This window comes from Taudactylus pleione, unplaced genomic scaffold (genome assembly GCF_031769625.1).
Source record: "Taudactylus pleione unplaced genomic scaffold, aTauple2 ptg000015l, whole genome shotgun sequence".
In the NCBI taxonomy this organism is placed as follows: domain Eukaryota; kingdom Metazoa; phylum Chordata; class Amphibia; order Anura; family Myobatrachidae; genus Taudactylus; species Taudactylus pleione.
Genome location: NW_028284417.1, coordinates 15,014,409 through 15,042,215, shown reverse-complemented (window position 1 = coordinate 15,042,215; position 27,807 = coordinate 15,014,409). Strand labels below are relative to the sequence as shown.

General features: G+C 45.2%; 1 protein-coding gene, 1 non-coding gene and 1 pseudogene across 3 annotated transcripts in view; all 3 read left to right on the top strand.

Moving 5' to 3' along the window:
* IBTK (inhibitor of Bruton tyrosine kinase) overlaps positions 1-27,807 on the top strand; it is a 147,150-nt gene that overhangs the window by 85,129 nt on the left and 34,214 nt on the right. For both annotated transcript variants that reach the window (XM_088471752.1, XM_088471761.1), the window contains exons 19-25: positions 8,479-8,539; positions 9,398-9,525; positions 20,762-20,874; positions 21,183-21,331; positions 23,866-24,029; positions 26,757-26,849; positions 27,537-27,686. In XM_088471752.1, the coding sequence (XP_088327878.1) occupies positions 8,479-8,539; positions 9,398-9,525; positions 20,762-20,874; positions 21,183-21,331; positions 23,866-24,029; positions 26,757-26,849; positions 27,537-27,686 (858 nt within the window). The remainder of the gene's footprint in view (positions 1-8,478; positions 8,540-9,397; positions 9,526-20,761; positions 20,875-21,182; positions 21,332-23,865; positions 24,030-26,756; positions 26,850-27,536; positions 27,687-27,807) is intronic.
* LOC148542131 (U6 spliceosomal RNA) lies at positions 15,888-15,994 on the top strand. The gene has a single exon (XR_015878427.1). It is a non-coding gene; the product is annotated as a U6 spliceosomal RNA (small nuclear RNA).
* On the top strand, positions 16,750-16,928 carry LOC148542130 (U2 spliceosomal RNA; annotated as a pseudogene).

Below are 27,807 nucleotides of genomic sequence, written 5' to 3'. Positions count from 1 at the left end.
CTTGATTTGGCCAACTGTTGTGAAGGGGTTTTTCTTCACCAGGGAAATAATTCTTCTGTCATCCACCACAGTTGTTCTCGTGGTCTTCCGGGTCTTTTGGTGTTGCTGAGCTCTCCGGTGCGTTCTTTCTTTTTAAGAATGTTCCAAACAGTTGATTTGGCCACACCTAATGTTTTTGCTATCTCTCTGATGGGTTTGTTTTGATTTTTCAGCCTAATGATGGCTTGCTTCACTGACAGTGACAGCTCTCTGGATCTCATATTGAGAGTCGACAGCAACTGATTCCAAATGCAAATTTCACACCTAGAATCAACTCCAGACCTTTTACCTTCTTTAATGAAATAAAGAGGGAATAGCCCACACCTGTCCATGAAATAGCTTTTGAGTTGATAGTCCCATTACTTTTGGCCCCTTAAAAAGTGGGAGGCACATATAGAAACTGTTGTAATTCCTACACCGTTCGCCTGATTTGGATAGAATACCCTCAAATTAAATCTGAAAGTCTGCAGTTAAAGCACATCTTGTTTGTTTCATTTCAAAGCCATTGTGGTGGTGAATAGAGGCCAAAATATGAAAATTCTGTCAATGTCCCAATATTTATGCACCTGACTGTGTGTGTATATATATATATATTAGGGGTGAGCGGGTTCGGTTTTACTCGGATCTTTTTATTGGCTATCGCCGAACACGTGTTTTGGATAGCGAATGAAATCGAGCCGAAATTGCGGTAAAGTGGCGATAAGAACCGAGTAAAACCGAGTCCGCTCACCCCTAATATATATATATATATATATATATATATATATAGATATATATATATATATATAGATATATATATATATATATATATATATATATATCCAGCATAATGAGGCAGCAATCGGAGACTTGAGAAAAGTGAAAATGAGGTTTCTTTAAATCATCAACGTTTTGGGGATGGACTCCCTGTCATCAGGGAGTCTATCTCTGAAAATGTTGATTTCAAGTAAAAAAATAATTACACTTGATAATATGGAGGGTTATATCACACACCCATCATGAGAACACTCAGTTCTTGAAGTTGATGTTGATGAAGTTGGAAGCAGGAAAAAAGGGCAAGCATAAGGATCTCGACAACTTTGACAAGGGCTAAATTGTGATGGCTACATGACTGGGTCAGACAATCTCCAAAACGGCAGGTCTTTGGGGTGTTCCCGGGAAAGTTGTCCTTCCTTGGACCACTTTTGGTAGGTCCTTCCTTGGACCTACCAAAAGTGGTCCAAGGAAGGACAACTGCTGAACCAGTGACAATGTCACAGGTACTCAAGGCGCATTGAGGTGTGTGGTGATTGAAGGCTGGCCTGTCTAATCTGATCCCACAGAAGAGCTACTGTAGCACAAATTGCTGAAAAAGTTGATGCTGGATATGATAGAAAGGAGTCAGAACACACAGTACATCACAAATTGCTGCATATGGGACCGCATTGCTGCAGACCGGTTAGAGTGCCCATGTTGACCCATGTCCACCGCCGAAAGCACCCCAAAAATGGGCACATGAGCATCAGAACTGGACTATGGAGCAATGGAAGAAGGTGGCCTGGTCTATTGTATCACATTTTATTTTATATCTTGTGGACAGCCAGGTGCATATCTGTCATTTAGGAGATAACAATAACCAAACATATGGCGCTACACTACAAAGCACCAAGGACCAAATCAAGCGAGTCACCAATTCACAAAAAGATAATATGAAACAAAGGATAGATCACACATGTGCTAAAGATTGTCCCAACATACAGTGCCTTGCAAAAGTATCCACCCCCCTTTGCATTTTTCATGTTTTGTTGCCTCACAACCTGGAATTAATATGGATTGTTTGAAGGTGTGCATCATTTCATTCACAGAACATGATAAAAAAAAAAATACAGGTTGTAATTAGGGGTGAGCGGGTTCGGATTTCTGAAATCCGAGCCCCCCCGATCCGAGGCAGATCCGAGTCAGGCTCGACTTTTCCCGCCTGAGTCGGATCTGAAATCGAGGCAAAACGTCATCATCCCGCCTTCCGGGTCTCACGGGTTTTGGATCCTATATAAGGTACCCGCGTCGGCGCCATTTTCTCACTCGGCTGTGGACAGTGAAGAGGGAGGGTTGGAGTTAGGGCTGGCTGGGCTGTGTAGTGTAGTGTAGTGTTGTGCTGCGCTGTGCTGCTGTTGTTAATAGGGGCTGTGTCCACTACTTCAAAGTCCATAGGGGCTGGCTGGACTGTGTTGTGCAGTCAGTTGTCCATAGGGGCTGTGTCCACTCCAAAGTCCTGTGCAGTGTCCCAGTCCTAAAGGGGTGCTGTAGTGTTGTCCAAGGGGTGCTCTGTTCGTCAGGGGTGCTCCCCCCAAGTGCTAAAAAAAAAATATTTTTTCTGTGTTTGTGAATTGTGTGCGCAGTAGCCGCACGTGCATCAACAAAGTAGTGCCAAGCGTGCGCCTGTGTCATAAGTAAAGGGCCGGCTGGCTTGACCTTTAAAGGGTGCTGTAACCCCCAAAGTACACTCCAAACCAAATAAAAAAATATTTTCTGTGTTTGTGAATTGTGTGCGCAGTAGCCGCACGTGCATCAACAAAGTAGTGCCAAGCGTGCGCCTGTGTCATAAGTAAAGGGCCGGCTGGCTTGACCGTTAAAGGGTGCTGTAACCCCCAAAGTACACTCCAAACCAAATAAAAAAATATTTTCTGTGTTTGTGAATTGTGTGCGCAGTAGCCGCACGTGCATCAACAAAGTAGTGCCAAGCGTGCGCCTGTGTCATAAGTAAAGGGCCGGCTGGCTTGACCGTTAAAGGGTGCTGTAACCCCCAAAGTACACTCCAAACCAAATAAAAAAATATTTTCTGTGTTTGTGAATTGTGTGCGCAGTAGCCGCACGTGCATCAACAAAGTAGTGCCAAGCGTGCGCCTGTGTCATAAGTAAAGGGCCAGCTGGCTTGACCGTTAAAGGGTGCTGTAACCCCCAAAGTACACTCCAAACCAAATAAAAAAAATATTTTCTGTGTTTGTGAATTGTGTGCGCAGTAGCCGCACGTGCATCAACAAAGTAGTGCCAAGCGTGCGCCTGTGTCATAAGTAACGGGTCGGCTGGCTTGACCGTTAAAGGGTGCTGTAACCCCCAAAGTACACTCCAAACCAAATAAAAAAATATTTTCTGTGTTTGTGAATTGTGTGCGCAGTAGCCGCACGTGCATCAACAAAGTAGTGCCAAGCGTGCGCCTGTGGCATAAGTAAAAGGCCGGCTGGCTTGACCGTTAAAGGGTGCTGTAATCCCCAAAGTACACTCCAAACCAAATAAAAAAATATTTTCTGTGTTTGTGAATTGTGTGCGCAGTAGCCGCACGTGCATCAACAAAGTAGTGCCAAGCGTGCGCCTGTGTCATATGTAACGGGCCGGCTGGCTTGACCGTTAAAGGGTGCTGTAACCCCCAAAGTACACTCCAAACCAAATAAAAAAATATTTTCTGTGGTTGTGAATTATGTGCGCAGTAGCCGCACGTGCATCAACAAAGTAGTGCCAAGCGTGCGCTTGTGGCATAAGTAAAAGGCCGGCTGGCTTGACCGTTAAAGGGTGCTGTAACCCCCAAAGTACACTCCAAACCAAATAAAAAAATATTTTCTGTGTTTGTGAATTGTGTGCGCAGTAGCCGCACGTGCATCAACAAAGGAGCAGTGCCAAGTGTGCGCCTGTGTCCCATAAGTAAAGAGCCAGCTGGCTCATTTCTTAAAGGGTGGTGTAACCGACAAAGTGCACTACTCTCCAGCAAAAATAAAAAAATATTTTCTGTGTGTGCGCCTTAGCCGCACGTATATATCAAATCGATATAACATAAATGGAGGACCAAACTTTCTCCGATAAAAATAAAATAGAGGAAGATCAAGAACCACTTCCTCCTAGTGCTGAAGCTGCTGCCACTAGTCATGACATAGACGATAACATGCCATCAACGTCGTCTGCCAAGGCCGATGCCCAATGTCATAGTAGAAGCCACATACAATCCCAAATGACAAAGTTCAGGAAAATGACCATAAAAAAAACATTTAAATCATCTGAAGAGAAACGTAAACTTGCCAATATGCCATTTATGACACGGAGTGGCAAGGAACGGCTAAGTTCTTTCCCTATGACTAGTGTGTGTCATACTAGTATGACTAGTATGTTCATGACTAGTGGTTCAGCTTCACATGACGATGGAAGCCCTCTCCCCCTAAAAAAATCAAACGAGATAAGTTGGCAAAAGCACAGCGAAGAACTGTGCGTTCTAAGAAGATATCACAAATCCCCAAGGAGAGTCCAAGTGTGGTGGCGGTTGCAATGCCTGACCTTCCCAGCACTGGACGGGAAGAGGTGGCTCTTTCCACCATTTGCACGCCACCTGCAAGTGCTGAAAGGAGCACCCACAGTCCACTTGCTGATATGCAAATTGAAGATGTCACTGTTGAAGTACAACAGGATGAGGATACTGGTGTAGCTGGCGCTGAGGAGGAAGTTGGCGAGGAGGATTCTGATGGTGATGTGGTTTGTTTAAATCAGGCTCCGGGGGAGACATTTGTTGTCTGTGGGATGAAAAAGCCCATCACGGTCATGCCTGGGCAGAAGACCAAACATTCCACCTCTTTGGTCTGGCAATTTTTCTATCGAAATCCGGACAACAACTGTCTTGCCATATGTACCATATGTAAAGGTGGAATAAGTAGGGGTAGGGACGTTAACCACCTAGGAACATCCTCCCTTATACGGCACCTGCAGCGCGTTCATAATAAGTTACTGTCAAGTTCAGAAACTTTGGCTAAGACCATAAGCAGTCCAGGGACACCTAAATCCCGTTGTCCTGTTGTATCCAAGCGCCTGCAAACCACACCGTCAACTCCCTCCTCGTCAATTTCCTCAGACAGGATCGGAAGTAGTCCTGCAGGCCATGTCACTGGCATGACTGACTCTCCTATCCGGGATTCCTCTGGAGGATCCTGCATTGCTACGCCTCCTGCTGCCGCTGCTGCTGTTGCTGCTGCTGGGAGACGTTCATCATCCCAGAGAGGAAGTAGGAACACCACTACTTTTACTAAACAATTGACCCTCCAACAGGGTCAAGTAAGTACGACAGCAGTCATCCTGAAGCAAAACGTATAACTGAGGCCTTGACTGCTATGTTGGTGTTAGACGTGCATCCGGTATCTGCCATTAGTGCAGTGGGATTTAGACAATTGATGGAGGTAGTGTGTCCCCGGTTCCAAATCCCGTCTAGATTCCACTTCACTAGGCAGGCGATACCGAGACTGTACAGAAACGTCAGAAAAGTGTCCTCAGTTTCCTGAAAAATGCCGTTGTACCCAATGTCCACTTAACCACGGACATGTGGACAAGTGGAACAGGGCAGACTAAGGACTATATGACTGTGACAGCCCACTGGGTAGATGTATCATCTTACGCAGCAACAGCAGCAGCGTCACCAGTAGCAGCATCTCAGAAACGCCAGCTCGTTCCAAGGCAGGCTACGCTGTGTATCACCGGTTTCAGTAAGAGGCACACCGCTGACAACCTCTTAGCGAAACTGAGGGAAATCATCGCCCAGTGGCTTACCCCACTTAGACTCTCCTGGGGATTTGTGATATCTGACAACGCCACCAATATTGTGCAGGCATTACATCTGGGCAAATTCCAGCACGTCCCATGTTTTGCTCACACAATAAACTTGGTGGTGCAGAATTTTCTGAAAAGCGACAGGGTCGTGCAGGAGATGCTTTGGGTGGCCCGAAAAATTTCTGGCCACTTTTGCCATTCAGCGACTGCGTGCCGAAGACTGGAGCGCCAGCAAACACTCTTGAACCTGCCCCGCCATCACCTGAAGCAAGAGGTTGTGACGCGGTGGAACTCAACCCTCTATATGCTTCATAGATGGAGGAGCAGCAAAAGGCCATTGAAGCCTATACATCCACCTATGACATAGGCAATGGAGGGGGTATGCACCTGACTCAAGCACAGTGGAGAATGATTTCCGTATTGTGCAAGGTTCTCCAGCCCTTCGAACTTGCCACACGTGAAGTCAGTTCAGACACTGCCAGCTTGAGTCGGGTCATTCCCCTCATCAGGCTTTTGCAGAAGCAGCTGGAGAAAGTGAAGGAGGAGCTAAGACGGAGCGATTCTGCTCGGCATGTGGGACTTGTGGATGAAGCCCTTCTTTCCCTTTGCCAGGATTCCAGGGTGGTCAATCTGTTGAAATCAGACCACTACATTTTGGCCACCGTGCTCGATCCTAGGTTTAAAGCCTATGTGGTGTCTCTCTTTCCGGCCGACACAAGCCTGCAGAGGTGCAAAGACCTGCTGGTGAACACACTGTCAGCTGAAGCGGAACGTGACACGTCAACAGCTCCTTCTTCATTTTCTTCCGCAACTGGGGCTGCCAGGAAAAAACTTAGGTATCCTAAGCAACCCGCTGGCGGTGATGCAGGGCAGGCAGGACCAAGTTTGGACATCTGGTCCGGACTGAAGGACCTAGCAACAATTTCTGACATGTCTACTGTCACTGCATATGATACTGTCACCATTACATCGGTGACAGCATCCAAGTAGGCATGTCAGACAGTCCGTACCTGTACTGGCAGGAAAAAGAGGCAATTTGGAGGCCCCTGTACAAACTGGCTCTATTTTACCTGAGTTGCCCCCCCTCCAGTGTGTACTCCGAAAGAGTGTTTAGTGCAGCCGGGAACCTTGTCAGCGAAAGGCGTAGGAGGTTGCTTCCACAAAATGTGGAGAAGATGATGTTCATAAAAATGAATTATCAACTCTTCCAGGGAGACCAGCCTCCAGAACGTACAGAGGGACCTGTGGTGGTGGATTCCAGTGGGGACGAGTTAATACTCTGTGAGGATGAGGATGTACACAACACTGAAGAGGGTGAGGAATCGGTGGATGAGGATGAGGACGACATCTTGCCTCCGTAGAGCCAGTTTGTGCAGGGACAGATTAATTGCGAGCTTGTTTTGTGGGGGCCCAAACGAACCAATCATTTCAGCCACAGTCGTGTGGCAGACCCTGGCGCTGAAATGATTGGTTTGTTAAAGTGTGCATGTCCTGTTTATACAACATAAGGGTGGGAGGGCCCAAGGACAATTCCATCTTGCACCTCTTTTTTTATTTGAATTATGTACTGTTTGGGGCCTAGTTTTTCAAACTGCCATCCTGTCTGCCACTGCAGTGTCACTCCTAGATGGGCCACGTGTTTGTGCCGCCCACTCGTGTCACTTAGCATAGTCATCCATCTACCTCGGTGCAACCTTTTGGACATAAAAACACTATTGTGAGGTGTGAGGTGTTCAGAATAGACTGGAAATGAGTGGAAATTAAGGTTATTGAGGTTAATAATAGCATAGGAGCAGAAAAATCAACACATTCTGTGATTTTAGCTGTTTTTATGCTTTTTTAAAATAAAATACAGATCCAGAACCCAAAACACCAAAGGGTGGTTTTGGCGAAACCAATCCAGATCCAAAACACGAAGAAAGATCCAGATCCAAAACACAAAGTGGCCGGTGCACACCCCTAGTTGTAATGTAACAAAAAAAGGTAAAAAGCCAAGGGGGGTGAATACTTTTGCAAGGCACTGTATATTATGTTCTCAGGTTGAAGATGCAGTCACAAATTCCAAAGCACCTCCAGTGATGTCATCCAATGATGCATATGTAAAAAAAAGGATAAATGGACACAATATTGCTATACTGGCATAAATATTGCAACACCACACACTTCTCTAGATGGTATAGATGACGTTATTGGAAGCGATTTTGAATTTGTGACTGAATATTCAACCAGAGGACATAATATATGTTGGGAAAATCTTTAGTGCATGTGCGTCACTTACTTTAGCAAGAGATGGCACCATGATGCACTATGGGAAAAAGGCAAGCCGGCGGAGTCAGTGTGATGCTCTGGACAATTTTCTGCTGGGAATCTTTGGGTCTTGGCATGTGGATGTTGCTTTGACATGTACCACCTACCTAAACATTGTTGCAGACTAAGTACACACCTTCATGCCAATGGTTTTCCCTGATGGCAGGGTATCAGCAGGATAATGCGCCCTGCCATACTGCAAGAATTGTTCAGAAATGCTTTGAGGAACATGACAAAGAGTTCATAGTGTTGAAAAAACAAGTCAGAGCTATGGAAACCCCACCTCCCAACTTACAGGATTTAGAGGATCTGCTCCTAACGTCTTGTTGTCAGATAGTACAGTACCATAGGACACCTTCAGAGGTCTTGTGGACCTTGACAGGTCAGGGCTGTTTTGGCGGCACGAGGGGGCCTACACAATATTAGGCAGGTGGTTTTAATTTTATGACTGATCGGTGTGTGTGTGTATATGTATATATATTACATGTTTACAGTCTATAATTATTATTTTTCTGGTCAAGCTTAATTAATTCTAGATTATGAATTTTAGTTAATAAACCTTTTATCATTATGTAGGTATTTGGATGTACTGAGTGATGATGTGCTTAAGGACTTGGCAGAATCTTATAGAAGAATGGTAAGGATATTAGTGAATGTGCTTTAAGGGGGGGAATTCGGCTGTTTTCACCCGTGGCTGTTAGTAATGGTTGCCCGACTAAGCAATTCAATTGTTGCTTCGATCGGGCATGAATGCCGCGGACACACAGATTCCTGCTTGCACCCTCCTGAGCATAAATCCACACAAACTCTGTTTTTTGGACACCCAAAATAAATGCTGTGCCCAAAACAGTTGAATTTCCCTTGTAAATGTGAATTTGAGATACTCTGAGCCCATTGGCCTGAGAAGGACTCTCCAAATCGCTTAATGTGACTTTCTGTCAAGGAGATTCAACTTTAAACATTTATTTTAAATACATTATTTCCTATTGACTAGTGATACAAGTTATACAGTCATATTTTCAACAGTTATGATGTTGATATTCGGGTTAGGCATACCTGAAAACTGGATTGTCTGCATTTTATCAGTGACGAATAGCTGAATGTCAATAGAACATATCAACATGTTCTCTGTCGACATTATGACAATTTTGACATTTGATAAACGAGTTTGTAAGGTTAAAATGTTGGTCTCTATTTATTACCAGTTATATAAATAGCGCACACATATTCCTCAGTGCTTTACAGAGAATATTTGTCCATTCACATCAGTCCCTGCCCCAGTGGAGCTTACAATCTATGTTCCCTATCACATGCTCACACACATACACACTAGGGTGAATTTTGTTGGGAGCACATTAAGCTATCAGTATATTTTTGGAGTGTGGAAGGAAACCCACGCAAGCACAGGGGGAATGTTATTTCTTGCTTTTATAATGAAACTGTTTTACTATGGTACCAATCTAAGCTATTTTTTTCTTTTTTAAATAAATCTAAGATCCCTGCCATGGACAAAAGACTGATCACACCGTACTTGGATGGACCAGATATTAGCACCTTAGAGTTGGAAGATGGCGACAGTTTTATGTCTATTGGGGATGAGAGTTTCTCTGAACAAACTACTCCGTAAGCGTTTCTTTAAAATTATGTCCTGTGCATTCTGTGTGCTTAGTAATTGGTATATGTAATGTAACTGTATAGAATTTTTACAAATACCACAAAATATATGTAAAAGACTCATTGAACAGTGTTGACTTTTAGCATAGTGTCACTTTTCTATATTACATCGTCTGGTATTGTAATACAGCCATGGCCAAAAGTTTTGAGAATGACACAAATATTGGTTTTCACAAAGTTTGCTGCTTCAGTGTTTTTAGACCTTTCTCCTTCATCCACTAGAGGACACTGGAGCTACAACACTGGGGTATAGACGTGGGTCGAATAGAGCCTGGCACTTTGAGAATCTCTGTGACTGGCTCCTCCCCCTCTATGCCCCATCAGCCCCAGTTTTTTAAATGTGCGCGAGAGAGCGGAGCACTCTGGGCTGTCTCCAGCCTGATCTGATTTTATTTTCTCTCTTATTTATTTTAAAACATATTATTAGTGAGGACAGGCAAGCTGTTTTTTCCTCGACAGTCTGCCTGCTACGTGGGAGCCGCTGGGAAGGGCACCGCCACGGCTACTGCTGCCAATGTCCTGTGCCCTGATGAGGAATTTCATGTGAGACCTCCTTCTCAGTGGGGCCCACCACAGCAGACACATTAGCGTGTGCCCGGGTCCCCTCACAACTTCTTAAGCCCAGCACCACAGCCGCAGCAGTTTTGAGCATACACACCGCTCCTGACTAGCAGGAGCGGTGTTAAGTTTGGGCTTCAGTGCAGCACTTCTGTGCCTGCATTGTTAGACAGCAACACCTCTCCTCCCGATAGCACGGGGAAGGAGAGTGGGCGGCTGGTAGTATGGAGTGGTACATCCGCTGCTGTTCTACCTTCCCCGCATACCTGTACAGGCGGCGGTGGGGAGATTACAGTTACAGTTATTACTGCTTTGGCCCGTGAATACCGGGTTGGAGGGGGCGGAGCTTATGGAGCGGCTATTCTGAGCACTATAGTGTGCAAGCTCCGCCTTCCTCCTTGTCTCTATTGGCGTGCTCAGCTCATGGAGTGGCGCCATTTTACACTTAGAAGCAGGGATGCTGGTGCTGCAGGCTCTGCTGTGTTGCCTCTGTATCTGGGGAGTCAGGGGTTTGTAAGTTCCCATTAAGGTGGGAGCTTGTCTGTGACTTTGGCTCCTTTCCTTCTGTGTCTGTCTCCCCTCACTCCCCTGTGCTTTCAAAAGGCTATTTGACTCTTTGTGTGTGTGCCTGTCAGCAGAATGGCAGCTAAAGCAGCAGATAAGACCTCTCAAAAATTGTATGCTTGCTCTAAATGCAAGAATAAATGTACTCATGCGCGTTCAGAGGGCTCTTCCCTATGTGAAGTGTGTGATACAGAACCCTCCACTGCATCACAGGGAGACAATATTCCTCCATCCTGGATGCAAACTTTTACAGGTGTTATGGCGAATTTATCTTCTGAGTTAGCTGCCTAAAGGAAGCTGCACGGGCAGGTCCCAGTACTTCCCATCCCCCCCTTTTAGCTAATGAACACGCTCAGACAAAGTGGCCACTCGCTAAGACATGGTGGGCGTGCTTATCTCTTGGCGAGCGTTCCCTTCCTGTGGTGTCACTGTGACAAATTTGCATACGATTCCTGCAGCATACACAGATAGTGATCGGGTCTGAATCAGGCCCTAATACTTCTAGATCGGAGCTCATCTCCCTGGCAGAACATATACAGGAATCTGCAGTTTACCTGGGAGAAGCTTCTCGGGTTACTGGACAGGTAAGCTCCAGGATTTCGGCCTCAGCGGTTGCCGCTCGTCGAGCCCTTTGGTTACGTTCCTGGCGGGCGGATGCGGAATCCAAACGAGCTGTGGAATGACTTCCATTTCTAGGTGACATCCTGTTCGGACCTGAGCTAAACAACTGGATTTCTTTAGCCACGGACGGGAAAAGCAACTTTTTACCACCTTCAGCGCCAATCCACACATGTCCTTTAAAGGGCTTCCCTTCGCCTTTCCGCAAAATTCCAGGGCCAACCTAGAGATGCTTTCTCAGCTACCAGAGGAGGTCATGCCAGAGGACGCCAGGCGTATCTACACATCCCCATTTGGAACCCGCATCAAGCTTTTCTTTGCTTTGCGATCCTGGATTCCCATTGCCAGTTTCAGGCCCTGCCGTTTGGCCTATCATTGGCTCCCAGGATCTTCACCAAGGTAATGGCCGTGATGATTTCCTATCGCTCACAGGGAGAGAACATTGGGCCTGATTCAGAGCCGGACGCTCTGACCAGAGCGCTCACTCTGAATCAGTGCCCTCCTACCTAAAAATGGAGCGGCCTCCTGGCCGCTCGCATAGCTGTGGGAGCGGCCAAAAAGATATTGCGATGGTCAAGACCATCGCGACCATCGGGCTTGCGACGAGACCCTGCGGTAGGGTCTCGGTGACCGCAAGCCCTGGAGTGATTTTGGCTCTATCAGAGCCAAAATCACTCCCACTGACATCACTAGTAATGTCAGTGGGGCCGGACCCAGACGGTAGGCGTTCCCATGGGAACGCCTCCGTCTGGCAGCCACGCCCCTGGCACGCCCACCAAAGGGGGCGTGCTGTCAGTCACCATCGACAGCACACCCCCTTTGGTGCGAGACCCGGAGCGACAGCTTGGCTGTCGCTGTCCGGGTCTCGCGCATGCGCACGACGGAGCTCCCTTCGTCGTGCGCATGCGCATTGGGGTAACATCGACCCGCTTACGAGCGTCCTGCGCTCGCGAGCGGGTCTGAATGACCCCCATTGTCCCATACTTGGATGATCTTCTAATCAAAGCATCATTGAGGGACAGCCTAATGGAACATGTAGCTCTGACACATCAGTTCCTCATTCAACAGGGATGAATCATCAATTTCCCCTCTTTTTTGTCTAAGGTGGTGTCGGCTTTCCACATTATTCAGCCTATCATGGTTCCTGCACTTAAGGATTAGTCAGTAGCTTCACACCCCCTGGATGTGGTGAGGGCTCTCCAAATTTATGTATCTCGCACTGCATTGATCCGTAAATCTCATGTCCTTTATGATGTAGCCAAATGGGGTTGGCCAGCGTCAAAACAGACCTAACCGAGATGGATCCGCCTGACTATTCGTCAGGCTTACTTGTCTAATTCACTTCCGCCGCCCGTTTCCATTTCTGTGCATTCTACACGTTCCATTGGTACTTCTTGAGCTGCGCGGAGGGGAGCTTTCCGGTTCTCAACTTTGTAAGGCGGCTACTTGGTCCTCTCTACATACCTTTGTGAGGTTTTACCGGTTTGATATCTTTGTGGCCCCTGATTCTAGTTTTGGCCGTAGGGTTTTACAGGTCTCTCATCTCAGCGCTCTCCCTCCCACGAGGGGGGCTTTGGGACGTCACCAGTGTCGTGGCTCCATTGTACCCTAGTAGATGAAGGAGAAAACAGGATTTTGGTACTTACCGGTAAATCCATTTCTCTGATTCAACAGGGGACACTAGACGCCCTCCTTGCCTGTTTTAGTTCAGTTACTTGTTGTGTTTATGTCTTCTGCACTCATTGCTGCAGTTTTTTGTTGCTTTTGGTGTGACTGTCTGTACAATGCGCAGTGTGTTTGGTTTTTAGCTGTGCTATATTCCTTCCTTAGCTTCTCCTTCTCCTATTTGGTTGTGTGTTTCACATCTTTAGAGATTCTTAAAGTGCCAGGCTCTACTTGACCCACGTCTATACCAAAGTGTTGTAGCTCTAGTGTCCACTGTGGAATCGGAGAAATGGATTTACCGGTAAGTACCAAAATCCTGTTTTTTGTCAGATGTTACTATGGTACACTGAAGTAAAATTACAAGCATTTCATAAGTGTCTAAGGCTTTTATTGAAAATTACATTAAGTTTATGCAAAGAATCAATATTTGCAGTGTTGACCCTTCTTTTTCAAGACCTCTGCAATTCGCCCTGGCATGCAGTCAATCAACTTCTGGGCCACATACTGACTGCCACCCATTCTTGCCTAATCAATGCGTGGAGTTTGTCAGAATTTGTGGGGTTTTGTTTGTCCACCCACCTCTTGAAGATTGACCACAAATTCTCGATGGGATTAAGATCTGAGGAGTTTCCTGGCCATGCACCCAAAATTTCAATGTTTTGTTCCCCGTGCCACTTAGTTATCACTTTTGACCTATGGCAAGGTGCTACATCATGCTGGAAAAGGCATTGTTCATCACCAAACTGTTCTTGGATGGTTGGAAGAAGTTGCTCTTGGAGGATGTTTTGGTACCATTCTTTATTCATGGCTGTGTTCTAAGGCAAAATTGTGAGTGAGCCCACTCCCTTGGCTGAGAAGCAACCCCACACATGAATGTTCCCAGGATGCTTTACTGTTGGCATGACACAGGACTGATGGTAGCGCTCACCTTTCCTTGTACGGACAAGTGTTTTTCGAGATGCCCCAAGCAATCTGAAAGGGATTCATCAGAGAAAATAACTTTACCCCAGTCCTTAGCAGTTCAATTCCTGTACCTTTTGCAGAATATCAGTCTGTCCCTAATGTTTTTCCTGGAGATAAGTGGCTTCTTTGCTGCCCTTCTTGACACCAGGCTATCCTCCAAAAGTCTTCGCCTCACTGTGCGTGAAGATGCACTCACACCTGCCTGCTGCCATTCCTGAGCAAGCTCTGCACTGGTGGTGTCCCGATCCCGCAACTTTAGGAGACGGTCCTGGCGCTTGCTGGACATTCTTGGGCGCCCTGAAGCCTTTTTTCACAACTATTGACTCCTTGAAGTTCTTGATGATCCGATAAATGGTTGATTTAAGTGCAATCTTACTAGCAGCAATATACTTGCCTGTGAAGCCCTTTTTCTGCAAAGCAATGATGACTGCACGTGTTTCCTTGCAGGTAACCATGGTTAACAGAGGAAGAACAATGATTTCAACCTTCACCCTTCTTGTAAAGCTTCCAGTCTGTTGTTCTAACTCAATTAGCATGACAGAGTGATCTCCAGCCTTGTCCTCGTCAACAGTCACCTGTGTTAATGAGAGAATCGCTGACATGATGTCAGCTGGTCCTTTTGTGGCAGGGCTGAAATGCAGGGGAAATGCTGTTTTTGGAATTAAGTTCATTGTCATGGCAAAGAGGGACAATTAATTGCTATTCATCTGATCACTCTTCATGACACTCTGGAGTATATGCAAATTGCCTTTATAAAAACTGAAGCAGCATACTTTGTGAAAACCAATCATTCTCAAAATTTTGGGTCATGTCTGTACACAATTGTAATTAGTTTTGCACTTCAAACATGTCAGTGGTGAATGTTTAACATTTATGTCATTTTCAGTGATCTTATAAATCTATATTTCTTCTGTCTCCACTAGGTGGCACAGGGGACACTCTGTGTATAGCCTGGAGAGGGAGAATATGGGCACCAAACAGTTACTAATATTTCTTCCCAGCAGCCACCTGGCTCCCTCTCCACTATGCCTCACCTACAGCCACAGGCCGACCAGTTTTAAGTTTGGTGCTGAGCAAGGGCACCATTTTGTGGAGCTGTGTTTTAGTGGCCCCCTGGTGATTTTATTTTATTTTTTATTTTACACAAAGAGCGGACAGTGCAGGGCATCCTATAGGATGCTGTCACTGTCGCTCCAACGACCACAGCGGCGGTGGCGGTAGCTCCGGCTACTGGGTCAGTGACTTCTGCCGCGGGTCTCCGGGAAGGGCAGCACACCACCGTTCCCGGAGGCAACAGTCGGACGCCAACGGAGACAGGTAATAGCGGCTCCCTGCTTGCATGGAACCGCATGCTCGCAGCTTATCACCGTCGGTGTGGAGACCACAGGCGGTGCTGGTAGTGTTGGTCTTGGGTGTCCCAATTTCATACACTAGACCACCAGGGCGCTGGCTAACAGGACATTGCTGACATTGGTGAGGGTCATGTCCCTGGGGTCCACTCCAGAGGGGAAAGTCAGGCTTTGCTTTTTTGCCCATCCCCCGCACCTGGGCGCGCTCGCTCATAGCAGATAGCCTGTCCCAGTGTGTGAGCTATCTCACTCTCACAAACTCTCCCCTTCTATAGAGACATGCAGGGCAGCCATGTTACAAAATGCACACTTCAACACATCTCCGGAGAGAAGTTGGGCTCTCGTCTCCATGTATACCTCACTATAGCCAGTTTGACATACATTTAACCCCTTCCTGCTCTATTAGGGCTGGATTGCTAAGCACTATTTTTGACATTCGTTCAGTTCGTTGTATGTTATGTGTGCAGCTTTTCTGAGGTAATTTTTATTTATGTCCTAATAATTTCTGGATGTATATGTATCAGTATATATCTATGCGTATATACAGTATGAATATGTTTATATCTAAGTACTCTTTCAGTAGAGCTATGATGTGTGCTCGCTTCGGTAGCACCTATACTAAATTTGGCACGATACAGATAAGATTAGCATGGCCCCTGCACCAGCATGACACGCAAATTCGTGAAGCATACCATAAACCACTGTACTACAGTCACAGTGATGGGACTGTTAATGTCCCAGTCATAGAGAAATTACTTAACATCTGTTTTACCTTTATTTTTCTCACCGTAGCCCCACTTATTTCTCTATTTGTGGCAGTTTATCATTCATGGCACAACCCCGTAATATACACATCATTGTTTTTATAACTTTTGTGTAGGGGAAACACCTGGACTGCTTTTAAATGGCTTCCAAGGTTGAAGCACCCAGGGAGGTGGATGCTCCTGTGTTACGTAGCTGTTGAACCTTTTTCTAGAGCTGTGTACTAATGTACTTTCTCCCTAGACTCTATGTACTGAAACCGTGATGATAGAGGAATCCCTATCACAGGCCTCAGTGCCCGGTGTTTCAAGGCTACGCTGCATGAGGGTTCCTTTAACCATGGTTACCAGTCAAGGAAGCCGTCATAGACTTCCAGTTACAGGTAATGTGGATGTTAACTTAGTTTTCAGCTCCCGGCCAGTTAGAGTCTTCCATGGTCCAGCGGACTAATGTTCGGGTCTCATTCCTACAAGAAGGATCACACCTGCTGTAGAGCCAGGTAGATGCAGCATTCCTTCACTTATTCAGTACAGGAGTGGCTGATACTAGCCAGCAGGAACATGGCTTAGTACAGGCCTGACAGCGCTTGGTCCTGTCTGGTTGTGAATCCTCAGTACAGGCTGGAGTCTCGGGGTCTTAGAGATAGACCCCTGATAAGGACGGAGGCTTTTTTTTTTCTGTACCTTTAAACATAACAGCCCCCTGGTCTAGAGCCCAGGTACTAAAAACCGACATATGTTCTTATCAGTTTAATATCTGATACGCCCCCTATCTGCGGGGCTATATATTTAATGGTTTAGAACACTGAGATGAAATAAGAGCTTGCTCTGTCCACTCCACCATTAACCTGGTATTGCAGCTTGGGGACTTCTAGATATCTAAGCACATTGCTTTAGTGTATCCGCTACCAGCAACAAATCAGTCACCGTTACTTGTTAGATCTGCTATCGTAGGCAGCTGTATAGTTTTCCCAGAATTATCTAGTCCAGCGCGCGTCCCTCACTTTGCTTTGGCAGCTACAGCTAGGGGCTATTGGGCAGGTGCCCAATAGGATCTCAGTTCACGGACAATGTATTGTCCCTTGTAGGGCAGTCGGGCTACTCATTGACATAGTCATATTAACCTCTCAAGCAGACATATGCTGTGGTGGCCAGGACAGTCCTCTGGCCACATTTCTGGTGTGCTGCCAAGGACTCTTAAGTACTTTGAGGCTCTTCTGTATTTAGAGAAGGTCCTCGTGTTCCAAGGTTGGAAAGTCTCGAGGTAATGCCCATAAACATTGTCTGCCTTCTGCACCAGGCCATCTACTTTCTAGGTTAAGGAGTTCCTCCTCTATGGACCCTGACGTAGGTAACCTTAGTCATTCAGCTGGCAGGTCTTGCCACAGGTTGGTGTGGATTTCCACTTGAGGAACCCCAGCGTGAGGCCAGGACAAGTGGTCTAGGGTGCAGTCTCCTCTGGAGACGTGGGTTCAGATCCCACTTCTTTCACAGGGGTAGTGTTCCGGTCTTGGGATCAGCACAGCCCAGGTTTGAGTCCCATACTCGTATATCCCTTAGTGAGTTTCCCAAGCTCTCCCAGGAGCAGCACTCTGGAAGACTCTGGGCCTGATTCAGACCCGCTTGCGAGCGCATTGCGCTTGCAATCGGGTCGTTGGTGGGCCAATGCAAAATCACTCACTCCGGGGCCCGCAACAAATCGGGGAGGCTGTCGACCGCTCGCCCCGTTTTGTAAGCGGGGAGGGGGGGGGGGGAGTGGCTGTACAAACTGAGGCATTGCCGAAGGAACGCCTGCGATTTGTGGGCGGCCCTACTGACATCACTCGTGATGGCAATAGAGCAGGAAGTCCACTTGGCATTGCGAATGCTGAGACCCTACCACAAGGGTCTTCTCGCAATTCCGGTAGGTCCTCAGCCCCTCCTGGTTTTCATGAGGATCAGGACAGTCATGGCAGCTGCTCTAGACCTGCTAATCAGTACTCGGTCACTGGATATCAGATCTTTGGTGGTTCCGCGGATGGATAATTATTTGTAAGCCTTTTTCCTTGGTGGATAGCTTTGCTGCATTCCAATGGTCGGCGGGTATTCCTCCCTGCTGTTAGACTAGCGGTCTTCTGGTTATGCTCCCTCCTTTGTGGTCTCTACCGAGTGTTCTTACACTCTTGCAGGCAGATCTTGGACTCTGCAATCTATCCCTTTGACAGGGCGGAGTTACGGCAGTTTTCCTGTTTCACTCCCTGCCTTTACACAGGTGTATTCGGGCCCTATGATATGGGCCGCTCCCATTGGGACCCAGATCAGGGGTCCTTCTCACCACCGATGGACACCTTCATGGGTGGAGGGCAGTAACCTGTCATTAGTCCTTTAGGATCGGTGGATGGCTCGGGGGAGCATGTTACCAATTTTCATTCTGCTGTTCTGTTTGGTTTTCTGACCTCTCTGTCTGGTTCTACCCCTCCTCCAGCTTCGTCCGGTACTAGTCCGGCCCGACAGCGTGATACCTTTTGGCTCTCCGTTGCGGTTCCACTAAGATGGTCAGCCGGTCCCCCTGTTGGGCGGAGTGCCATCTTATGGCTCTGTAGGCAGCCTTCCTTCCTACAGTTCTCCAGGAGCAGAGGACTCCTAAGTTGCTAGGTCGTTCACTCAGATGGGCTCTACATTCTGACACTTTTCGTTGCCTTCTGATCACTGTGGCCTGACGGACATCGAGATCATATTGTCTCGCTTAACTACAAGTTACCAAGATACTGTTCCGGCTCCAGAGTTCCTGTAGCTCTCGTAATTGGTAGCTCGGCAGTATAGTGGACGTCCCCACTCTTATTTATCTTTTCTCCCCTGTTCATGCTTCACGGATCGCATTTGGAAGGAAACATAGTGATCCTCGTGACTTAGCTTGTCAATGGCGGCCATAGTACGCAGCTCTTCTGGCCAGCATGGCTCTTGTCACCCATCTTCAAAGCTAGGAGGGTTTTTCCCAGAGGGGTCAGTTGTACCCTACCGCATGCTGAGTAGCCCTCTTTGGTCAGAATTCTTTCCAAAATTAGAAGACCTATTGAGGAGTTGGGTTAGAGGCTTCTTCCCCAGGTCATTCCAGCTATCGTGAATCCTCTTTTTTTGCGAATTTGGGAGTTTGGTCCTCTTCCTGGGGATACAAGTCTCAGATCTGTAGTTTCTCTTCTAACGACTGCTTTTACGCCTGCCATAGGTCGGATGTTCTCTTTTGTCAGGGCGTGTGCAATCACTGGTTGTTCCTACCAGGTAGCGCTAGCGAACCTTTTCATGGTTCATTGGCCTCTTCGGTAGGCTCATTAGGAGTCCTTGATTGTGGTTGGTTTACCGGGACAGCAGTCTTACTTCTTCCCATTGCCTAGCGCGATGGGTATCTGTTTGAGCGCCTTGTCTTGTTGCTCCCCCTCATTGATCTTATACTTAGGTCGGACCGTGCTGCGGTCTCGCTTGGGTTCCTTCCCCGAGTTGTGCCTCAGTTCATCTCCTATCTAAGGTTGATGTGTTCAGGTCTCCTCACCGGAGGCTATATCTAGGATTGTAGGCTTCCAGTAATTTTTCTGTACACCGACCCGGAGCTCAGTTCTCTGTGGTCCTGTTCGACTTTCACAAGCGGGGCTGGCCGGTTTCTGAACAGATTACCCTGGTGGCCCCACTTGGCTATCCGCCACACTCTGTGGCGGATCTCTTGCCCCTACTGTGGTAACTGCTCATTCTGCAGGGTCAGTGGGACCTTCTTGGGCGGCTTAACGTGACGTTTCTGCGGTACAACATGTACGGCTGCCACGTGGTTATCTGCCCACACTTTTATTTGTTACTAGAAGTTATCACCTTTGCATCTTCGGACGCTGCCTTTGGCCAAAATAGGGGGTTCCCAGTGCAGCCCAGGAATGTCCCCTCCCATCGGGGGACAGCTTTAGGACGTCCCAGAGTGATCCCTGTGCCCCCTACTGGAGGCAGAACAAAGGAGGATTTATGGTATTCCCTTGTTAAATCCTTTCGACTCCATAGGGGCACAGGGCGCCCTCCCTGATGTACCTGGCTTGTGGGGTTCATTTATTTTGATGCCGGTTCTTGGTGCACCTTTCTCTGACATGGATTCTAAATGTGTGTGCCGGTTTTCCTTCTACCTCTTCTCCTCGCTCCTGCCATTGGCTTGCTAACTTCAACTGGCTGGCCTGTGGCTGGTGGCGGGTTATAGTGGAGAGGGAACCTGGTGCTGCTGGGAAGAAAACTGTTTGGTGCCCAGACTCTCCCTCTACAGGCTATACCCAGAGTGATCCCTGTGCCCCCTATGGAGTCGAAGAAAAGGATTTAACAAGGTAAGACCACAAATCGTCCTATTTATTCTTCCACACTCACATTCTTTAGATGTCCCTTAAACTTCCTTCCATTGTTAATATGTTGTGCAGCTACAGTATTGAGTGTGGAGCCTTTTGCTGTCTAAATGATAAGAAATATATGTTTTTTACGGTGATATAAATGCTAGCAGGAGTGATTACTTTCACAGTGTGGGAGTGTGGTAATCAATTGCTGTATTACCTAATTCCATTACTCAGAGGGACATAACTTGCCTGAGACTTGGAAATGCTCAGAGGTGACATTAAACATTTTCTTGACACGTATCTTGGATCTACTAAAACACGTTCATTAAGTTTGTTGACAATTTTGTTTAAAAATTATTTGAATTGTCATATTTAGGGAAACACTCATCAAGAAAGGTAAAGCAAGACCCAAAAGGAAACCAAGGAAACGATCTGACAGCTCCGGAGGCTATAACCTTTCAGATATCATTCAGAGCCCACCATCCACAGGTCTGTGTTTGCATTTACTGTACTTCTGTTTAGTATGTTTTTTTGTCATGGTTTATAGTAGTATAGTTTAGACCATATTTTACTATTATTATTAATACTAACACTAGTTGATAGCAATTTGGCACAATCAAAGTATAGTTAGAAAAGTATGTTGGACTAATGGTTCTGTTCCTGTGAGCGAAGTGATAGGATACTGAATCATGACTACTTATTGTGTGTATTTTATTTATTGTGGCCTTTTGCCATTGTCTACATATATCTGTGAGTACTGCTACTCAGAGTTTCTTTCCCATGCATGTTGTCTGTAGGGTTTTTCAACTCTGAAAAAAATAATTCTGTAGAGTCGCTGCAGGACTTACTGACGTCTGATTCTGAAGGAAGCTTTGTAGGTGCGAGTAGCCCAAGAGACTTACAATCACCTGACTTCATGGCCAACTTTAGCCCAGAAAAAATTGAGGTTTGTCAGTGTACCAAATTCCTAAATGAAAGTCAGACCATTAAAATTTCTAATTTTTGTAGTTTTACTCTTGCTCCAAGTTGTGGACTTTTTCTTTCTTCCTAGTCATATAGAGCAGGCCTAACCAATCTATGTCTCTCCAGCTGTTGTGAAACTACAAGGCCCAGAATGCTTTACCAGCTGATCGGTAAGAGGGTATGCTGGGACTTGAAGTTTTACAACAGCTGGAGAGCCACAGGTTGGCTGAGTTTACAGTCCCAAACTTATTAGCTTTCAAGTTGGGTGTTTGTTATGCCTATCAGTGATTGAAAATTAACATGTGGGTGGTCAAGTGTGTTCCTACCCTTGCCTTTAATATGGAAACTGTTTCCTATATAACTTATACCAGGTACACACTGAGACGATATTCAGGGTGATTTGCCTTCACCCTGGACATCGTATGATTGCCGGTATACAGTGCAGCTATTAATGAACGACGGAATGATCACTCTTTCTGTCCTTTTTTAATATGCATGGCGTCACATGCGATAGTGTCAGGTTTGATGTGCAGCACATAAAACCTGACGACGTCACATGCGACCATGGTGCGTGCATATTGTGCATACACACTGCGCGTTTTGTCATTCCGATTTGGCGACATTGGTTGGACAAGTTACTCACTATGACCACCCGTACAAGGCAGGAAGACCTGGAAGGAAGACACTGATGCCATTTTAAATTGAGTGTTAACTGTCTCAGTTACAAAGAATAGCTCTGTATTTCTTATAAACTAGAGTGGAAAGTGGAGAACATGGCAGTGGTCAGGGGCGGGGCCCAATAGCAAAATTTTCACAGCCTCCCCTGCCGTGCATTACTCAGTGCGGGGTGGGCTTTCACCTCCTGAGCACCAAGGGCAGCTTCTCCTTTCTTGGCATTGTGCTGCTGTAGGCACATCTGTCCCAACTGGCTCCATCACTCCTCATTGATGCTGGGATGAGGCGTGGTCGTGGTACAGGAATGTCCGCCTCCAGGCATCAGTGAGGGCTTGCAGTTGTGTCTGCAGCAGCACACTGCTAAAAAAGGAGAAGCCGCCCACGAGGTGCAGGAGGTGACTAAGTATGGTGCAAGGGAGGGCCGGGTCCTAGAGGCAGCCCGGGCCCTTAAGCGCCGTACTCCCTGTGGACATACCGTTGGTACACCTGTGGCAGTGGTTTGAAAGTGCATCTTAAAATAAAACTTAAACCATAAATTAAATATAAATTCAGTAAAAAATAAATCTAGTACAGAAACCGGAGTTGGTATAAAAATATATACATTTTAGTATAATAAAAATCTCAGGATAATCCTATTAGAAAATTAATATGTGGAACAAAATTACATATGTACTGTAAGGAAGAATCAAAATTAATAGGCATTTCCTTCACCTCAGTCACATATACATGCATTGGCATATCTATAATGGGTGAAGAGTGTGCAGTGCACATGGGCCCCTGGCATGTTTGATACTTAACCTTTCCGGAGTACCGCAACAGCGCAAATCACCAGGAAAATGGTGTTGGCCTTTTTCCCAGAGGATTGCGAAAAAGCAATAGAGATGTCTCTGGGACCGTGATGTGAGTGTCATGTTACTGGAGACCTACACATGCACAGGGAGGAGGGGGCCAGCACTGAGTAGTCTGCACACGGGTCCCCTCCTCACTGAAACCACCCCTGCACACATGGAGGGAAACATATAGAGACATATAAATGAATGGTCACATACAGTATAGAGATACACATGTGGGTCACAAATAGTCATAAAGGGGTCAAATATAGAGGCATACACAGAAATGGAGGGTCACATATAGACATTACATGGATGGTCACATAAAGTGACATATACATGGAGCATCATATATACAGAAATACCCAGGAAGAGTTACATATACTTAAGATTGGGGAGTCACACAGCCAGGCAGACTGGGGCACACAACAATGTGTTTCCCCCTTACTTTGCTCTGGGATAAACAAATATAGCAGCGCTAGAATTTAGCTCTTGCCTAATCTAGCGCCGCTCTATTTGTTTATTCGATTTGTCCTTTAGATCGTTTTTTCCCAAACTTGGGTACCATGGCGCACTTGCAGGCGTGTCACATGTTGGTGGTCCAGGACCAAATCAAATTATTTATTGCCATTGTGATAGGCAAAACCAGTGATAATGGCTGCCAATCATAAAATATGTGGACAAACAGAAACACAATCATGTCCACCACCACATAACAACCTAAGGATGACAGAAGCACAATTTACTTTACTAATTTTTCTCTGAATTTCCCAATGAGAAACGTTTGGCCTAGGGGTGCCATGAAAAAATGCTGATACTCTAGGGCGCCGTGATGCAGGAAAGTTTGGGATCCGCTGCTCTAGCCTAATGCAAGTTTCTTTCTCTTATGCTTTATCAGTCTGGTTCTGTGAAAATTATTATTTTGTTTGTTTCTATAAATAAACCTCTGCAGCCAACTGCAATATTATAATTTATTTGTGTTGAAAAATATAATTTTTTTTTTATACGATAGGTAAAAAATAAAGCCTGTGATGTAAGTGTCACTAACTCACCTCCTCCAGTGAATGCATTTACTGGTAAAAAGATGTCGAAAGTCACGGTTTCCTCTCCAAAGGCTATCAACAACACCGGGACTACTCCAGCCACTTCTCCTAACTGGGTCGCTGTGTCTTTCAGGTACATATGTGCATTGTAGTATAATAAAAAAATAATAGTAATGGCAGTACTTTTTTTATGATTGTTATTATTATCACTTTATTTATATGGTGCCACAAGGGGTCCACAGCACCTTACAGGTTACATAGTACATAGGGCAAAAATTATGAACAAAAAAAGAGTAAAGTCACTTAAAGTACAGAACATAGCAAGACATGGACAATAAACATTGCTGCATCATCAATCATAATACCCAAGGGAAAGGTACCTTTTTAAGCAATAGGGAGGAGATGATGGTATAAATGAGGGAAGGCAAAGCACATGAGCGAAGGGGACCCTGGTCGTCTGAGCTTACAAACTACAGGGGAGGGGCAGAAAAACACGGGTGACACAGAGTGAAGAGTTGGTGAGCATGGAGCAGTGTATAAAGATGAGAGCTGGAAGGCTTTGATAAAGAAGTGGGTCTTAAGAACCCGTTTGAAGTTTTGAAGAGAGGTGGTGAGACTGTTAGCGAGAGAGTTCCAGAGGAAAGGAGCTGTATGGGCAAATTCTTGGAGGTGAGAGTGGGAGGAAGTACTTTGTAAGTAAGAGTGAGAAGTTTGAATTGGGTTCTGAAGGGACAGAAGATCCAGTGTAAGGCTTGTAGGAGAGGGGAGACATATGTAGTACGTTTGGAGAGGAAGATAAGCTGGGCAGCAGCTTAGAGGACGTATTGAAGTAGAGAGAGGTGGGAGTCAGGGAGGCCAGATAAAAGGAGGTTACAGTAGTACAGTCAGGAGATGATCAGTGAATGGATAAGTGTCTTAAGCTGGGTACACACTGACAGATATGTTGGCCGATCAATTGACATATCTGTCCATCGGCAATTGTGTACGGGCAGTCTGCAAAGCAGGGCAGGAGAGACAATGGGGGGGAGAGAAGTGAGTCAAGTAGGGAGGAAAAGGATACCGTGTCAATAGCCTCAAGGTTATGCTTAGTGATGGTAGCCTTGGGAGGCAGAGGTGGAGGAGGAGTGAGGGATAAGTTAAAAGAGAGAAGATGATAGAGAAATGAAATGGGGAATTAGTGAAATCAGAGACATCACAACCATGAGTGCAGACCAGATCAAGTGAGTGTCCACTCACATGGGAGGGTGAGGAGGTCTATTGAAAGAGACCAAGTGATGAAGTGATTGTAAGGCGTTTTGAGGCACAGGGATTAGTGGAGACATCAATAGGGATACTGAAGTCACATAAGATGAGGGAGGGAAGGTCTGTATAGATGTAGGGTAGCCAGGAAGCAAAGTTGTGAATGAATTTGGAGCTAGGGTCAGGGGGGGCGATAGATGACAGTTCCACGAAGGTGAACAGGTGAATTGGCACGCCATTATATACAGTATGGGCAATATTTTTTTGGTGTGTGTTATTTTTAATTCTAGTAGCTAGTTCCCAAAACAGGAAGAAATCAGTAAAATGATTTCAGAAATTAATAAGATAAGCAGATGAAGACTTATGGCAGAGTATGGAAGCTACCATAAATCTTTTATCAACTTATTACCTTTGGTGAGCACCGGTACCATTTATCTGAGTGCCGGTACATTTTTTTCCATTGAAATAAACTGCTGGGTGTTGGTAGCATTTGTCATGATATCGATATTCATTGATAAAACAACTGTAATAATCCTGAGAAATGGTTAAGTATAACAATAAAGTTGCCGCTATATTTAAAAGCAAAGGGTTCTATATTTCCTTTCTCTTCATTACACAGAAACACCTCTTACAGTCTACTATCATTTATGTATTAATGTCTGCTGGAATTAATGCTTATTTCCTATAAAATTGTGCTGACATCAATGGACATTCCTGCATGCCAATCCCCCAATTAGTAAAGAGCATTTCTGTTACTTAGACTACAATTCAAGCCTTCGGATGCTTATTCCCTTTTCCTTTCCAAATTGAAGAAGAAATAATTCTATAAGGAAAATTCCTAAGACATGGCAACGCAAGCTATGGAAATTATTTATATAGCATCAGCCTACTTCACATCACTTTACAATTGGGAACACATCCAGTAATAAACAGGACTGGGTATTACCAGACAGACAAGGACATGTATTGTTTAGCTCTCTTTTTAGGCAAACAGTGAGCCACTAATGTTATCTTAGACAAACATGGCACTCCACTAATCAGCAATTTACTGGTGACTTTTCTCACAAAGTCACTCCATCTGTGTATGCTTGTCCAATAGTGGATTTACTTTTTCTTTGAAGCAATATAACATTATCTAGCCAATCCTTTCTCTGCACAGATGTAGCCAATACTATTCATATATTTAAATGTGTTTGTCTTAAGCCACTCTCCTTGAGATCCAGTCAATATAATGCCAAAATGAATTTACTTTTTGTCAAGGCTCTATTTTCTAATAGGAAAGCACTTTTGCAGATTATTTCACAATTAACTAGTTATATTGAAATATCACTTTGCATAATGAGATTAAATCAGCATTATCTTAAAAAGTGCTACAAAATAGCTTTGGAATCAGTTTACATGTCAGCATGGTATTCATTTGAAATATTCTCATATACGTTAGTTGTGACTAAACAAAGTAACAATGTTTGGTATGATTGCATAGATATGATTGTTCTTGAGCAATAGTATACAGTATCTTGTTGGAGCTTTAAATTGGATTGGCAAATTTTCTATCGCTGAACAGAAGTATGGTATGTACTTTGCTTGATAAATATATAATCATTTTTCCTTTGTCATACAGTCCCATGAGTCCTCCGACTATGGATCTCAGAACAATCATGGAAATTGAAGAAAGTGTACAAAAATGTGGAGCTATGCCAAAACTGAGTGCTGGGTTAGTGCCTGGACTGTAGCATGGGGAATGAATAAAACTTTGCCACGTCTTGTTCCATATCACACATTACACTCTTACACCTTTCATAGAATGATTATTCGCCATCCCTGTGGTGAGAGTAGCACCAGTGGCTCAAGTACCAAAGTCACAAAAACTTACCTTATGTCTTTATATTTTGTGTTATATGTAACCTTTATGTCCAAATGCAGACAACTTTTGTTATCATGTGAATTATGTAACATTTCGATCTACTGATCTATTTCTCACCACATTCACACTTGGGAGTTAGATCTGGATGTAACTTTAGTTGCTCCCAGTTAACTTTTAGTTTTGGCTGTAGAGATCTTAGAAATACTGTCACTTACAATTACAGTATAAGCTCAGATAAGTGATTCATTGCAAAATATGTGGCTGTTACTATGCTACTAAATAATTTTTCTGGTAAAGTCCTTAAGCATCACATCCATCTTCCCCAAAACCCCTCTTTTAGTGTTCTAGAATAGTTTACTTAAGGCACAATTAAGTGATCATGCACAACTTGTAATAGAAAATGTGCTTGACAAGCAGCAACAATAATGATCTGCTGGCTAACCTCTAAAATAAACACTTTTACTGTTACTTTGTGAATATATAGCCAAAGTAATATGGCTCTACATATTTAATACCACAATATTTTTTTTTTTACAGAGGACAGAAGTCTACGGTTCCTGGTACAAAGCTTTCTCAAAAGCAGAGGAAAATGATGGCCATGTCCTCTAAGGAGAGTAGTGTCAGTGGAGAAAATAGCGCAAATAAGTTTTCTACAGCTACAAATAAGAACAACATGCCAAAGTCCTGGTACGCAAACCACCAAAGGGAATGTTTGGGGATTAAAGCTCCTTGCTGATGGCAGCCATTTTGTAATTTTGCTTTGTCATGTTTCCCATCTTGACAAAATATATATGTTGGAAAGTTTACA